General features: G+C 39.6%; 1 protein-coding gene across 1 annotated transcript in view; it reads left to right on the top strand.

Moving 5' to 3' along the window:
- The window catches only part of cntn3a.2 (contactin 3a, tandem duplicate 2), a 40,352-nt gene extending 23,661 nt beyond the window's left edge, over window positions 1-16,691 (top strand). Inside the window, exons 15-23 of the mRNA XM_020088979.2 lie at window positions 3,940-4,098; window positions 4,960-5,109; window positions 5,309-5,379; window positions 5,996-6,230; window positions 6,701-6,810; window positions 8,833-9,019; window positions 9,261-9,373; window positions 9,452-9,620; window positions 11,785-16,691. Of these exons, the coding sequence (XP_019944538.1) occupies window positions 3,940-4,098; window positions 4,960-5,109; window positions 5,309-5,379; window positions 5,996-6,230; window positions 6,701-6,810; window positions 8,833-9,019; window positions 9,261-9,373; window positions 9,452-9,620; window positions 11,785-11,882 (1,292 nt within the window). The 3' untranslated portion in view covers window positions 11,883-16,691. The remainder of the gene's footprint in view (window positions 1-3,939; window positions 4,099-4,959; window positions 5,110-5,308; window positions 5,380-5,995; window positions 6,231-6,700; window positions 6,811-8,832; window positions 9,020-9,260; window positions 9,374-9,451; window positions 9,621-11,784) is intronic.
- The last annotated feature ends 308 nt before the right edge of the window (window positions 16,692-16,999 follow it).

A 16,999-nucleotide genomic window follows, 5' to 3' on the forward strand; every position in this document is an offset into this window, starting at 1 on the left:
AGCAGAACAACTTGTTTCAGGGAGTGGCAGGTTTGTGCAGAGTGAGAGGTGGGATGTTTCTGCCGTTGATCAATACGCCAAATAGCCCAGCAAATTGACACCACGTGTGTTAAATGTCAGACGAGGTGAGGGATGATTTTGGTGTCAGGATTTGAAAAGGTTGGATCCATATCTTTGTCTTGTAAGGATACTTCCCCGTGATTCAGTTTGGCATGTTGAAGATCTCCCAGGCAAATGGCATTCATAAGCACTCCTTTCCGAACGGCTGACGACTAACTGGAAATGACGCAAGTTCTCCAGCAGAAGCAATATCGGGGCCCTGGAAATGGATTGCCCCGGTATCGACTGGAGAGGAACTTGTCAGTGACTCAGACTGTGCATTATTTACACTCCCTGCTCACGGCAGCTGTCATGGACGTCTCATTGCTTGGATCGAGCATCTTCAAATGTTTGAAGCTGAACAGAAAAAAACAGTCATCCGTGATAAAGAATGAGTTTTCTTGATCACAAACGCAGACGTCTAACCAATAGACTGTGGCCACATGTCGATTAGCAGCCTGGCAGTCATTATCAGTTTGTAAAGCACTACATACCTTTATACTGTACTTATGACCCATGAAGGACACAGGTTAATAATCAATGTGCAGCACCATACTAATAAAAAAACTGTATTTGAAACAGTAGTAACAGCAACATAAAATTATATAATAATTCTGCATTACAAGTAAAAGTCCTGCAAACAGCATCATACTAAAAGAACATTTGTATTATAAACTAAACTAAACTGAATTGTCATGTTAGTAGCTGGTGGAGGTTTAACTAGTTTTATCTTCTCGATTAACTGTTGCAATTGTCCAGTGAGTCCAAGCTTTGGAATTGGGCCCCTCATAAGAGTCACACAATTCATGGGTTTCCTTTTTTTATTAGATATTAGAAAATATTTCCTCTTTTAACTGTATTTAATTAGAACAATGTAATATATTTATAGTTATTTATAATGTTTTAACATAAAATAGTACCAGTAATAGTATTAGTAATAGTATGTTACTGTAACAGTGCAGTATTCCCCTCTTAAATGTTAAAATCGAATAAAATGGAAATAACAATAAAAACTTTCGACCACTGACTGACACAGTGTCCCTGTCACTGGTGGGATAAGGGACAGAAGAAGCTGTTTTCATCTGAATGACTTTAAACCAGAGAAACTCTCCTGTGTTGTGTGGATTATCAACAGGGACGCTGAATTTAGAAAGAGATGTTGCTATTGATTTTTTTAAATGTCATTTTTCAAAGCTGTTAGCAGCACAAACAAAATTTCCATCCTCTCCCATTTCTCTTGACGTGAACAAATCTCAGAGATTGATAAAGTCAAAAACTGGACAAATTAAAGAAAAGTATCTTTGTGGCTTTATACTAAGAGAGGTAGGTGAGACTTCATTCAGTGGCTGCCTTCCTTTCAAATACAATTTGAATGTTCAGTGTGAATAATGCAGGACTCATTTACCTGTGATAGCGATTGTGTCAGTGTGATCGTACCTCGGAGTGAGTGTGATAGAGTCCGGAAGATCACAATCGTAATAATAGCAACTATTGTTGTTAGCAGTAGACACATTATTGCAATGATATGAAATAGCCAGTGCTCGTGGCTCAGTAATCCTGCTGGGTTCTATTTGCGATCCCATTCCCCTTCGCGGTGCTCTCGTAGCACTGAAGGTCAATAATAATCGCTCCTGATACAAAGACTCTTGAGTTATCAATCTGCTAGGTTCTTGTTTTTTAGTTTTTTTTAAACAGCGGCAGTGGAAAATGTTTTGGATGCCCACTCCGTGCGGTTCACAAACACTCCAACACTGGACATTGGTGGTTTTGGAGAAGGTCACATTTTGTGGATAACATCATTGTCATTCACTCTCAAACCACTTGGCGGGCACTTGCACTGGTTTGACAGCTGCATCATCATCATCATCATCATCGTCATCCTGGAAAACAGAACACACAGATTAAGATTTTTATTTCATCTCTTATTGTTTAGGTTTGCCTCTGACATCTTTGACAAATGAGCCTCATATTGAGTTCAGATCAAAATATTAGTATTGTAAGAATTCATAATACAGCACGACGTTAATTGTCTCTGTGCCAGCTTCACAATAAAAGCTCAGACAGCCAATCCATATTAATAACAGATTATAACACCATCAAGACACTGACAGCACCTTTTTACCTCGGCCACAGAAATAAAATTAAGAGGATAAGAAATTGATCCTTGATTGTGTGCTCCATGATTACTTATGTATTAATGAGGCCAGTTTATTAAACTTGTTTTTTTTTTATGAGGAGCTGCTAATGAGTTTTACAAAGATCAATATCACTGAAGCCAAAACCCAAATGTATGTGTCCAGCACATTCAAGACTTATGTAAATAAAAAATGTTCCACAGTTACTTGCTACGTTCATACTATAGATCCTGCATGAACCATCAATACAAATTCCAGTGCACTTATTGTTTATCAAAATAATCATTTATCGCTTTAATAATTAAAATAGTTTTCCTCCAGATTAGGAAGCACTTCAGAGCCAGCGAGGAGTGTGAGCAGAGCAGGGGGCATTATTATTCTGCTGCCTGTCTCGCTGTTCTCTAGTGGTCTATTATTTCTGATGAGCTGACACGTTCATTAGAACAGGAAACAGGAGATGAGGCTAAAGTAAACCATCACGCCACTTAATTGGCAGGATAATGAAAATAGATGGTAAAACTCTGGTTTTCTTCAGGGCTCTGAGGTCTTTTTTCATGTTTTACCTTTTAATTTGACTCCCTGCATCCGCTAACATCAGACTGTTTCATCGATCACTTACCGCGAGCACCCTGAGAAGGAAGGATCACAAGTTGGGTGAATGGATAAATCTTTTAATATATTTTTATTCCTCGTGAAGGATTATTTCACTCTAAAGTCAAAGCTTTTGAAACAAAATGTTTCTCTTCCTGTTGCTGTTGATTTGTAAATAGTAGATTTCAGCTAAGTACAGCAGACGGAGCAGGACAGTTCAGGTGGATGTGATTTCATGCCTCCGCTCTGGCGACAGTCATTGACCAGAGGCATTTTGTTTTCATGTTTCCTGTCTGTCCATACATCCCATTATTGTGAACACATCATGTCAAGAACGCCACAAGGGAATATCTTCAAATTTGGTACAAACTTTAACTTCGCTGTGACTTCACAAAACACATTTTGTGCTTTACGAACCTGATGTCTCGGGAATACCTCCAGGGAAGCCCTTTAAATTTGGTAAAGTTATTAGGATTTGGTGGTTAAAGGTCAAAGGTGTGTGTGACCTTATGAAAAACATTTTTGGGTGTCTCAAGAACACCATATGGGAATTTCTTTGAATTTGGTACCAACGTTCACTTGGACTCAAAAATGAACTGTTTATATTTTGTTGGTCAGTGGTTCATGGTCACCATGTCTTCACCAAAATTATTGTGAACGTGTTATCAGAAGAACACCAATAGAATGCTTTTTAAAATTGGCAAAAATGTTTAGTAGGACTCACTTGGACTCACTGATTATACAGTTAGATTTAGATGGTCAAATGTCAAGGTCTCTGTGACCTCACGTGTTTTTGGAGACTTAAACATGATATCTCAAGTCTGCCTTTAGGGAATTTCTTCGGATTTAATTTTTTTTTTCAAAGATGAACTAATAAGATTACAGTGGTCAAAGGTCACAGTGACCTCATATGAACTGGAAAAATAAAATGTTAACTGAAGCCACAGTGGAATGTGGGGGGCACATAGCTACAGGGTGATAAATAGAGTTTTATGTAGAAATAATACGCTGTGAAAGCTTCACTCCAGTTTGTGCAGGTTTACACATTTGGATCAACATTCTTGTCCGTGCCGCTTCATGAACCTCACAGTGTTTGTTTGTGTGATTGAGCCAGGCCCGCCCAGCCCACCAGACTCTGTGACGGTGGAGGAGGTGACAGACAGCACTGCTCAGCTGACCTGGAGCCCAGGCAGAGACAACGGCAGCCCCATCACCAATTACCTCATACAGACCAGGACTCCCTTCACTGTGGGCTGGCAGAGGGTTAACACAGGTACGCAACCCTTGAAGATGAATTTTCATTTTATAGCACACGTTGCGTTATCCAGATAATTCATAGAACCCCACAGGGATATCCTCTTATTTCTCGTTTCCCTTCAACAGGGAGAGGTTGTAGGATTTAAATGCACATATCGCACATTCCCGTTGACAAACGCATCTGCCAAAGTAATAAAATGTGGTTTTATCTCATTAGTTTGTTTGACAGAGGCATTGTAAATGACCCGGAGTTATCCGATAAGGCAATTTCTTTTATATGATCCTAATGCTTGGTGTCAAAACGGTATTAAAGAATAGAGTAACGTTTTATATCTTACAAAATTCATAAACACAACATTAAAATAGATGCACAAGCACAACAGTGTAGTTCCTATCTATGAAATAGATAACATAATAATGTAACACACAGTGGCTGCAATCCATATTAAACAAAAAAGAGGGGGAAAAGGTTCATGTCAAGCCAAATTAAAGCTGCTATTATCAGTATTATTTAACAATGGATCAGATTTTTTTTTAATGAGAAATAAATTGGTTGTAATGATGAACCCAAAGATAATGATCACCTAATTCTGTAGTTCATCTGAACCTCACAGAGGATTTTTATACCTTGAGCTCGATGTTTTACTTTTTCTCTTTTCTAGGTCCCTCTCATCTCCGGTAGCAGGAAAAAGTAGTTTTCAAAATAAAATACAGGCAACATCCCTAGTGTTAGCTGACAGCAGACAGTTTGTCTCACTCCTAACGTTACATTGCCTTTAATGTAAAGAAAGATGAGGCCTTTTAAGCCCCATGAACCTGAGTGCACTTCAAAATTTCCCATTTTAGAGTCAAACCTCATGATTATTTTTTCTCTTAGTCCCTGAGATAATCGATGGGAACACACTGACAGCCACTGTGGTCGACCTCAATGCCTGGGTGGAGTACGAGTTTCGGGTTTTGGCCAAGAACAGCGTTGGAGTCGGAGAACCCAGCCCTGTGTCCGTCAAGACCAGGACGGAGGACGCAGGTATAATAAATCTCCTGATTCATCCAGATCAGATAGAAAACCTTAACCTGTCATCTGCAAAACTGATTGGAAGATACATAGACAGAAAAAAACAATCATAAATCATAAATCAAGTTGCATTTGCTTGGTATTTTGTACAATATCATGAAGCTTGAAGTGATTCTCATGCAAACGTGTGAACGAGGTCTGCATTGTGTAGTTCCTGATGCAGCTCCTGGTGACGTGGGTGGAGGAGGCGGAAGCAGATCTGAACTGGTCATCACATGGGAGGTAAGTCAACAGTCTCATGTTCCAGTCTCTTATTCACAGTGGCTGCAGTCAGTGGATTATTTTGTTGAATGAGGTGTTTAATATTTCTCGCTAAATCAAAGCTCCTGCTCCGTTTGGCCTGTGAGTGTCATAAATGTGGGGTCAGTTGACGTCTGGCGCTGCTGTGGTTGTAATGTCTTAGTTAAAGAGTCACTAGCAAAGTGTAGACAGGCGTAACACTTAATCTGACAGTTATTGTCACTTGTGAGGCTTCAATCTGATGAATTACTGTTCATCTGAATCACAGCAGCGGAGTGAGCCGGCCGGGCCGCTGAAAAATAATGTAGATATTGAAGAAATCTTTTTGTGGTCTCATTTGAAATTATTCTCATTTCAGAGAATGACTTTCCATTTTAAAAGCTGCACGGACGTTCCTGTAATGAGCTTAGACTTTTTTTTAAATGGCATTTTACTGCTCATTTCATTTCGTCAGGTGGGTCACCAAAGCAATTTGCAGGTCACATGCTTCCTTTTGCATCATGAGAGTGGGTGGTGATTGTGTCAGCCCGGCGGCGGGGTGAACGTGAGCGGTTTGTATATGTTTTAATATCACTATAGTTTTGTGTTTCACTCTCAGCCTGTCCCTGAAGAACTGCAGAATGGTGAGAGCTTTGGTTACATCATTGCTTTCCGCGCCTTCGGAGAAGTCAGCTGGACCCACGTGGCCACCTCCGCCCCCGGTGCGTCCCGCTACGTGTACCGCAACGACAGCATCACACCCTTCTCTCCATTTCATGTCAAGGTCGGCACTTACAACAGCAAAGGACAGGGTCCCTTCAGCCCTGTGCTCACCATCTACTCTGCAGAGATAGGTAAGGGAATGAATGTGAGTGGGATTTTTTGCCAAAGTTTTTTCATTTCTTACAAAAGGATAAAGATCATGAAAGTGTTTTTATTGGATCTGCTGGGCTGAAAGCATAAATAAAGAGAAATGCAGGAAAATAAATCTTTTTAGAGTAAAACCGGGAGGAAAACTAAAACACTTTTATGTAAGGATCGGCAGATTGCCTGTAAATATCACCACTCTTTTGAATGGCTGTGCCAAAGTACAAAAAAAAAAATCAGTTGGCATTTATATCTAGGTTCATCTCAATGCACTGAGAGAGGGTCAGTCTGAAACGGTGTGTTTACCAGCAGCACCTGCGTGTAATGATTCACCCGAGTAGAGAAGAAGAAGAACGCTGCGCAGTTCTAAATGTGAAAAAACTGAAGAGATTTGTTCTGCTTGTCTTTGTGCTGTTGGACGGAGGCAGTGGCTCAGTCTCCTGTTGTCTCTTTTCAGAGCCAAGTGGGATGCCAGCAGGAGTTTGGGCCAGAAGTGTCTCAGCCTCTGAGATTGAGGTGAATTGGCAAACGATCTCCTTCACCCCTGAAAGAGTTCTGGGCTACGAGGTAAGAAAAAAGGAGAGAAAGAAATGTTTCACTCTTTTAAATGGAAATAGAAATCACAAAGCACAGCACCTCACAGTTAAAATGCTTGTCCTCACCCCTGTTGTACCTAAAAAACCCAATCACTTCCGAACTTTGCTTCACCATGGAAATAAGCGTTTCAGCTGGGCGTCTGTTGTAGTCAAAATTATAGCATTCTTTGTAGCAGCACGACAGAAAACATGTCAAGGGAGTTTTCAGGAGAACAAAGGAAATTGCCTTGTACACTTTGCTTTTCATGTTGCTGTCAGTTATAGGATATCGTGATACAAAGCCTCATGATGGACTGAGCTGCAACACTACTCCACACTTAACTCCACACAAGAAGGGCAGAATTTCACACCAACAACTGGCTATTGATAGCACAGCTGCACCAGGGGAATGGATCTTTAGTCTTGTCTATGTTCTCTAAATAAAACAGGAATATTAAACGATCACATTTGCAGTGAGGTTGCGTTCTCTCCTACCTTCGAAAACTGGGACACCCTGATTGCTTCCTCTGTTTGCTTCTGACTGAATAATCAGGACGATCAAAGAGCTTTAATGTAAGATGCTGTTGTTGTTCTTCTTCTTCTGCTCAGTAAATTCAAAGATGTCTCAGAGTTTTCCATCCGGGAAAGAAAGTGTTTGTGTCATTTCATATCTGAGTGATCTCAGGGACATCAGCAAACACTGAATAATGATGATGAAAGAGTACATGATGGAACTTAATCAGTTATTTTAGAATTTACTTGCATTTTTAATAAGTCAGATGAAAATCAGAGGAGAATAGTGAATACATGATGCCGTGTTGCACAACATAGACTGATGTGTTGTAGTGTTGTAATGATTTAACATAACCTATTGGTCAGGCAAAAGAAAAAAAATACTTTGATTATTGATTTCAGTCATGCAAAAATGCATTTACTGCATTTCAGTTTCATATCATTGTGACACGAATACATTCAGAATTAGTGGGGTGAGGTGTAACTAAAATTGTGCGAAAGTTAAAGGTACAGTGTGTAGAATTTTGTAATATCCAGTGTAGAAATTGCATGTTGCAGCTGAACACCCCTCACCTCACCCTTCACTTCCAAACATGAAAAAGAATCTGTGGTAGCTTCAGTTGTCATAAAAACTCAAAAGGTGTTTAGTTTGTTCAGTCTGGACTAATGTAAAAAACATGGCGGCCTCCGTAGAGCGGGTCCCCTCGATGTAAATATAAAGTATTTAAATATAAAGAAAACTACAATTCATGCAATTTAGATGAAACGAACTAGAGAAAACATCATGAGGATTATTCTACATTAAATGTCTGCCAATAGATCCTTTCACCTAAATCTTACACACTGGACCTTTAAATGGAGGTTGGGAAGATATATAATCGAATGCATTTCTTAAAATGTATGTAAAATTTTATTAAAAGACATATTCATTTATTTTGGGATATTTACTGTATCTATGTGTATGGGTTTATACATGTTCGTTCTCCTTATAATTTTGGTATTTTTCCACATGTGAACATAAAATGATGCACATTTGTATGTATATGCATACAGTAGTTTGTGTGTATAACATATAATCAATAAGTTAAATAGTATTTTTATTGTTTATTATTCATATATATATATACATATATATTGTTTTATCTGCCATAATAAATGTAAAAGTTACTTTCACGATTTGGCTGTATAGATTGGGCAAAGACATCATCATTTTATTTTTGTCATTATAATGATTCAGTAATGAATTCATTAATCAAAAATATCTGCAGATGGTTTATTGTGTAATCTAATCATTCATTTCAGCCCTATTGTGCATTTGTATGAGTTCTAAAAGCAGGTCTTTGTTATGATATTAAGTTCAATTCCTCAGACGATATAGCCAGACGAAATCATTTAACATCACCATATGTCTCCAGATAAAAAAATGAATGTTGCCAGTGTAGATATTTTGCTGTGTGTGTCACAGTTCGATCCCAGATGACATGCTCTCCTTTTCAAACAGGTGGTTTACTGGGAGGACGACACTAAACCGGAGACCATGGGGAAGGTCAGGGTGCCATGGAACCAAACCTCGGTCACAGTGAGCGGCTTGGCAGGAAACACGCAGTATTTCCTGACAGTCAGCGCCTTCAACACAGCGGGCACCGGCCCCTTCCTCCCTGCAATCAATGTTACCACAAAAAAGCCACGTAAGTTTCTGCACCAACACACCCTGCTGCTGCTGCCGCTGCTGTTGCCACGCTGATTTCAGTTCGATGAAAGGTTTGAATCCCAGCTTTTGTTAGCATATTTGCATCTTCAAAACACATAGATCAGATCGTTAGATACAATATTTACTTCTAATCTTATTCTTAGAAGTCGTATTATGCCCTGAAATTTGTGATGTCTGTGGTGACAAATAGAAAGGTATTGTTTTTATTTATCTTGCAGCACCAGCTCAGCCTCCACTCAACGTTGAATGGACTCTAATTGGCTCTCAGCTGTCTCTTTACTGGGAACCTGTGGTGGCAATGGAATCAGAGTGTGAAGTAACGGGCTACCAAGTGAGTTTTTCCCTCTCCATATTTACACATACATATTTACAGTTTGTCACCCACATTGTTTCTCTCCCCTCTATTTAGCTGTCATACAGGAGGCAGAGACACAAAGAGGTAAACACACTCACAACATCCAATTCTACAGCAGAGCTGACCCTCCCCGAGGACGACGACGACTACATCATCCACATTCAGACGCTCAGTGAAGGAGGGCTCGGCCCAGCCTCGGACCCGATACGAATCCACCAATTAAGTAAGTTTGTGATTGAGGGGGTTTATCAATGTATTAAGTTCAAATGAGGGCAGCATGGTGGAACAGTGGTTAGCACTTTCACCTCAAAGCAAGAAGGTTCCTGGTTCTTTCTAATTTGTGTGTTTGCATGTTCCCCCTGTGTCTGTGTGAGTTCTCTCTAGATAAAAGACATGCAGATTGGGTGGTTGTTTATTTCTATGGCTACATCAACGCTGCTTCGTTTTGGTTTGAAAATGCATCAACTCTGCCACAGATACGCCTGGCATAGTTTTAGAGCCAAAAAGAATTTTTAAATAATGGTTGGCATGTCTTGGACAGGCAGAAACTCAGATGTTTGGTAAAAGATGATGTTGACACAACACTGCTGATTTGGTCTTTCCAGAAAGAAACAAGGTATTAGCCTTGGCTACTAGCTGCATGGATAATCGATTACAAGCATTTATTGGTCCTATTATATTTGCTAACAGCTCTTGTGCTGTAAAATTCTGCATTTTACAATGATACAGCTGCTTATTTGTGTAGGACACTAGTAATTATTCTATTATCTGTGTGAGTGGTCCAATTATGGCGTATCAGTATGGATTGAAACAGATGGAGCCAAAACGCTTGCATGGACAGAAATTGTCCTATTTTGCCGCTTTCAAAAACAAATTCATTGTAGGATGGATGGATGGATTGATGGATGGATGCTGAAGTAGTCATTTCAGTTTCAAGTAGTAGTCTTGGTCTTAGACATGCTTCAGTTCTCTCAGGTGGAGAAAAAACACTTAGTTTGAAGTTTTTCTGTCTTCAGCTATAGCAGTGAAATGTGCTGATGACACCATGTGGAATCAGCTGAACCTCAGTCTGTCAGGGCGACTATTTTCTTTCTTATTTGTCCACGATTATAATGGAGTCACTTAACACTTTTAAAACCTGACAAGGACATTTTGTCCTCCATTGACTCACCATTACTCCTGCTGAGCTCCTGTCGCCTTATATTTTGCTGAAATATGCAGCACAATCCATCTCTGTTGCAGGGGTTGACTTCCTCTTTTTACTAGATGCTATTACTGTCCTGTGGGACACCCGGGGGGGCTCTCCCTCTCTCTGCTCTAAATGCTAATTTGCATTGTTAATATTCCGTGTTGAATCCCTGAAAACAGCAGTTGACAGAGAGATAGAATTCCACGCTGACTTTTCTTTCAAATTTTGTTTTGAAATATTGCCTACTGTTTCCCCAGAGATTCTTTGGCTATTGCAAAGAAAAATATGTGGGCAAAACAAATTAGCAGCCAAAGAGATCACTGTGTTCGTAGGAGCGATTTGCTCAGGAGTGTCAGAAATGGTTTAGGAGGTTTCTTTTGCATCAGTAATATGTTTTCTATTCAGGAAAGAGTTTCATTTGAATATTATGTCATTACAGTGAAAGTAGTCAGTGATCTCTAAAGAGCTAATTGACCGACTTTGATCATACATGTGGAACAAGTGATGAGAGCAAACTGCTTTAGGCTTCTGGCCCCTTTTTAAACTCCATTAACACATTAACACATACATTTTGAAAAGCCAATTACAGAATCTAATACATAGCAAATCTGTTTTCAGTTGGATCAACAAGTAACTTAAACTTTGAACCCCTTCAAAACTGGTTATTACATTGGTCCGTTGACGAGTGATCCGATAAGGCCTTTTGTGATAACTATTATTGATGGATGATATATTGTCCCAGAAATAATGCAGATAAACGATAGTTAAGTCATTTTACAACCTCTTTGTGTTACATGTTTAATCCATGTATTACAAAGTTCATTTCATTCTCCCGCAAAATGGATCAAATCTCTGATTTGCTCTTACATAGCCTGAATTTTGCGGGAGAATGAAATTAACTTTGGTCTTTGCAAGCACAAATGATTGTTTGCATGTAGTGCAGAAAAGTGAGATACAATTACAAGTTATCACAGGAGAAACATTCAGGACAAATTTCGATACCAGGTGTGAACAGAGAACTAAGAGCTGACCTCTTGCCATCGGACCTCGTTTTAATGCCAGATCTGAATGGGGCGTCAGATCCGAGGTGTGTATTTCAGGTGGATGTCTCAAAGTGTTGCTGCCAGCAGTGTCCGCTGCCTCCTGCAGGTTTTAACATGAGCTAATCATCTTTATTTTGTGTGTGTGTGTGTTTCAGGTATGAGTGCCCGTGGCTCGAGAGCCTGGAGCGTGGACATCTCCCCCCCATCCCTGATCCTCGCCCTTGCAATATCAACATTCAGGTCAACGTCATGACACAACGACAGCTTCTGCTCTTTTTCAACATTCAATCTTCTTTTCTCTAATTTGTGAAAGTTGCCAGTTTTTTGTTTCCTCTCTTTTCTGGAGGTGCCAACATACTACAGTATTTTGCCGTGTTTGCAGGTATGAAGCAGCACACGAGCGAAGCGTGCTGTCAGATACTTTATTAACAGTTAATGCTTGAGCTTTTTTTTTACATGGTTCTGTTTTGATATTTTTGCTGGTTGGGAACAATGCTCCATTTCATCACTCTTTTTTTTCTTTTCAACTCTAGAATGATACGATGCCTTACTTCCATTCATGTGCCAAAGTAGTTTCAGCCTTGTTGTTATTGCTAAGATTGCTACATGCTTTTCTCAAAACTTTTATTCCTCACGGTTTCTTATTATTGGAGGTCTCAGTGTCAGAGGGCCATGATGAGAAGTTGTGTTTTGTATTTTTGAATATTTTCAGATTTCTTTTCTGAATCTGATTTGGCGAGTAGGAACATGTTCATTCACCCGTGTCCGTGCCTTTGGAGGTTCTTGTAACGGCGTCACTTATAATCACAAGTCAGTGATACTTGATCGTACAGCAGCCATCTTCATCTTAATGTGTGCCACTGACAGTTGGTTGATGAAACTGGGCCTACGGTGCCGGTGTTATTCATTCGCTTTTTTTCATTTGATTGTGGAAGTCTGAATGTACCATGAGGTTTTAAAGCAACACTGTGTGCCCTCTGCAGACACTAGAGGTGAATCATTCTGTATTGCTCGGTCTCCGTGTAGTTCAAGTGATTTTTCACGTGAGAAAAAAAAAGCATATCAATCTCTTGACTGCGTAGTCCCACTAACTGAACTGAAGCCCAACTGAATGGTGGATATTACCCATGATTCCCGGCTCCTGGAACCAGAAGAGCTGCCACTGTAACAAGCACACCAAACTCTGTTTGGAATTATTCATATTTTAAATTTTTCCTTGTTGAATATCAGAGATAAACACTGTTTTCTATTGACTTCTAAATGTTTTTAACTTTTTAACTACAGTTCAGCTTTACTCTGGAACTTGCTGGGCCTGATTCGGACAATTTAGGGCACAGACACACATACGCGAATGTAGCAGTAGTGAACTCTCGCCTCTGTTCAGTCCCAAGAGGTGAATAAAACATTCATGTCCTTAAGCAAAGCAAATCTGCGGAGTGGCTTTTTGTGACCTGCAATATTTACTTGGCATTCACGTTTATGTGACCATGCCCTTAAGCTTAGAGTATCAGTCTGTTACATACTTCTCACAGGAGGTCGTACCTGCTCACCAAAGTTACGTAGAGCGTGAACAGATGTTCAGGGTGAGGAGTGGGAATGAAAGTGACACCATTCTTTTAAGTCAGCGAATCATCTGACTGATTTTGAAGCTGCTATTTTAAGGTAAAAAGTTGCATAGTGTTGCTTTAACTCCTCAGATCTGTTGTCGTGATAGTTGGATAGGACTTTACTCTGGAGATTATTTCTGCCATTACAGGCGTACAGCAGCCAGTGTGCTCACTTCAACACTAGTGCTGAAACAATCAGTCAATCAACAAAAAAAATCAATAATCATGGAAGTCATTGATCAAGGAAACATTCACTGGTTCCAGCCTCTCTAACATGAACATGTGCTGCTTTTCTTTTGTTTAAAACTTAAATTATAAACCCAGCTAGCTGAACGTCCCATTATGAATCACTTAACTTATACCACCAAAAAATCTTCTATATGTCATCAAAATCAAAATATTAACCATTTCATTAGTTAGACGACATTTTCATCTCACTTTTATTCGCAGTGAAAGTCACAGTTACAGAAACAACTGGTCGTTTATAGCTGTGAAACAAAATGTGAATTCATATAATATCAGGCTAGAGTTCAAATCCATATTATTTCAAAAATCACAGTTTGGGTTAGATGACAGGATCAATACCATGTTTACATATTCCCATTCTTCAGATTATCTTAGCATAGCACAAAGACACGAGGCAGGAGGAAACAGCTTGCCTGGCTTTGTCCGGCGTTCACAAACACACCGACCAGCTCACAAACTAACACGTTGTTTGTTGAATGATTGAGGCGCCAACGTGCTTCATCAGAACAGCTCATCGAATGGTCTGCACCATAGTTAATGCAGAGACATGAGAGTGGTATTGATTTTCTTGTTTTCCTCTTAGCAAGAAAGCAAAGAAGCACATTTCCCCCAAACTGTTGTTTTAATGTCACTTGCTGAACGCTCTCAAATCATGGAGCAGTTAAAATACAAGAATAGAGAAAGTAGGTGAATGTGTACGGTCGTTCTTGGTGTATGGAGCAGTAGTTTGACAAATTCATGTAAAGATCCACATATGAGCTTTTTCCAGAGATTTGAACACCACAATATCTCTGCAAATGTTGATGAAGACGGATTAGCTTGAAAGCAAAGTGGATTTTAGTCAAAATTATTTTGTCCACCAGGGAACCAAAAGTCCCATTCAATTTAACCAAGATGCATGAAATTTCACACACTCATAGATATTAGTCCCCTTAACATGCCTGATTTATTTCATTATGATGATTTATTCCCTGGGAAAACATTGAAAATATAAAAAAATGCCTTATCACACACAGTGATAAAAGATATGTGATTTATTTTTTGGTCCATCCTTCCACCAAATATCATTAAAATCTGTCCAGTGGTTTTTGCGTAATCCTGCTGAAAAAACACACAAATGGACAGTGCGTGAAAAAATAACCTCCTTGGCGGAGGCAATAATCAGCTGCATCAGAATAATGATACACAAATCTTTACTGTGTTCTGATATCTGAGAGACTCAACTATGAACAGGACATACAACTGTCTAATTCACCAGTAATGAAAATCATCCTTATTTTCGGCCTAAGTCTGCGTCCATCTGGGCAGCACACAGCTAGTGCCAGTCAACACGCATCATTTGCCATCTCAGTGGAGACGAGAGGTCCGTAGTGCCGCCGAACGTGCCAGTCTGACGAATGAAATCTAGCCACCAGCTTAGACGTTACTTGGCAAAATGTATGGTCAGCTGTGTTTTAATATGTGGTTCTGTTCCCTGTTGTCAGTTGTATTGCCTCTTTTTTAAAATGTCATATGTGTTGTCATTGTTCATTTCTGTGTGTAAGTGTAACGTCCGCTGCTCAGGTATTCAGACCTGCTTCGCCCTACGTTTCAGTCGCGCTGAAACGGCAGGAGCAGACAGGATCAGAAATCTGTCACAAGGGTCCGTTAAACAGTCTGACGTGACGAATGGAAGGTCTGATGTGTGCCATGATTCAGCAGACATTAAAGCAGATTAATAAATTAGAGCGGGCCTGAGGGGCTAGTATGGGAAAGGGCATAGGAGTAATGGTACTAATGACGCCCACACAAGACTAATATATCAGGATTTAGGGAGGACTAAATCAGGACAGTCCTATCAAGATGAAACCAGGACGATTCGTGTGTGTGTGTGTGTGTGTGTGTGTGTGTGTGTGTGTGCGTGTGCCTGCGTGCGTGTGTGATTACCTTACCCCACAGTGTCATGGACAAGTGTTTTCAAGAAGGACATTCAGCTAAAAAATTAAACACGCTATTCAAACTAATTTTTTGTACTTAACCACGGTCCAGGGCTCTGAGCCACTGAAGCGGTGAAGACATTAAAATCCAGTAATACGAGGTCAAAATGGGAGGAAGAGAAGAGAAAAAAAAGTTGATGCCTGAGGGGGGGGGTGAAATGTCTGCTCTTCTATCAAATTACAGTGGATTGCCAGTGCAAAGGAACAAGTAGGGGGGAAAAGCTCCAGAACCCAAGGCCAGGTCGGGTTCACCTTGCAAGATAAAATTTGTATTAAGTATTTAAACAATGGGTTCTCTTTCTTTGACAAGTATTAATGCCTTTCAAAACGCAGTCTTTGAATCCTGATTTTTTTTTTGTGGCTTAATGTGTGGTTAATCTGTGTCCATTCTCACAGAATGTCATTGTTAATCTGACAGAGCTTTACACAGGAAACTTTCTGGCTGATTTATTGATCATGTTTTGTATCGTATCAGTACTGTGAGATGTTTAGATTTGAACTTTCATTTTCTCTGTGTTTTTTTAATGTTTGCTATGGTTGCTGATCTTTGTTTTTTTTTTTTATATTTTCTTCCAAAAATTCTGCACAAAGGTCAAGTGTTGCTTAAAAAGACCAGTTAATTCAGAAGTACACAGCGATGTGAGCTCTGTCTTCATACAGTTTATTGTACATACTGTATGTATTTTGTCTGAAGCAACGCACCCCCGCTCACAACCAAACATGTGGTGTCCTACTTCTGATTGCAATTCTCAGTCAAACCCAGAATCTGACAAAGAACAAAAAAACATGAGCAGAGAGTCACATTTCCTCTGAGCTGCTTTCACACACAGCCTTTTGGTGCAGTGACACAAACAGTACCTGTTACAAGGTAGTGAGTCCGTGCACAGTCTTTTTATACCAACACAATTTTACAAATTTTCTTGCTACTTTCAGAGAAAAGGCAGAAATTAATCAGAAAATAAAAAAAAAAAAAGAGTAACACAAAATTTGTGATTCCTTAAAGATTGATGAAAAATGACAATGATTCCAGCTCTGGGTGACAACGCTTGGCCTTTCTGTTGTGACTCCTTGGTATTTTGACGTCCAGGTGATCTCCGTGAGATCGTGGCATAAACCGTTTTCACATTGAAACGACGTCAGCTGATCTTGATATGCTGAAGCTGTGCATGTATGATATTGTTTGGTGCATCTGTGTTTTCTAAATGAGGGAGTTAATAAAAACTATTCACTGAGGATTTTCGTCTTGTTTTTTGTCTTCTTTTTTTAAGAATGTGTGGCACAGTGTCATTTTCAGCATCAGCAGTTTTAGTGTCTTCTTCTGCAGGAGGAATTTGAGCAGTGCCTTGGGGCACCATCAAAGCTATAAAATACATAATGTTATGAAAAAGCATATAAATGAGTGTAAATGACAGCAGTAATGTCATAGTCAGTGCATAAAGAACTCATTCACAATGGATTCTGCTGCATATTGTAATTATTTTGTTATGTAATAAGGCTTGACATCACAGAGGGAAATGTTTTGAATACTAACATCACAGGCA

Source organism: Paralichthys olivaceus, chromosome 6 (assembly GCF_024713975.1).
Source record: "Paralichthys olivaceus isolate ysfri-2021 chromosome 6, ASM2471397v2, whole genome shotgun sequence".
NCBI classification, from domain to species: domain Eukaryota; kingdom Metazoa; phylum Chordata; class Actinopteri; order Pleuronectiformes; family Paralichthyidae; genus Paralichthys; species Paralichthys olivaceus.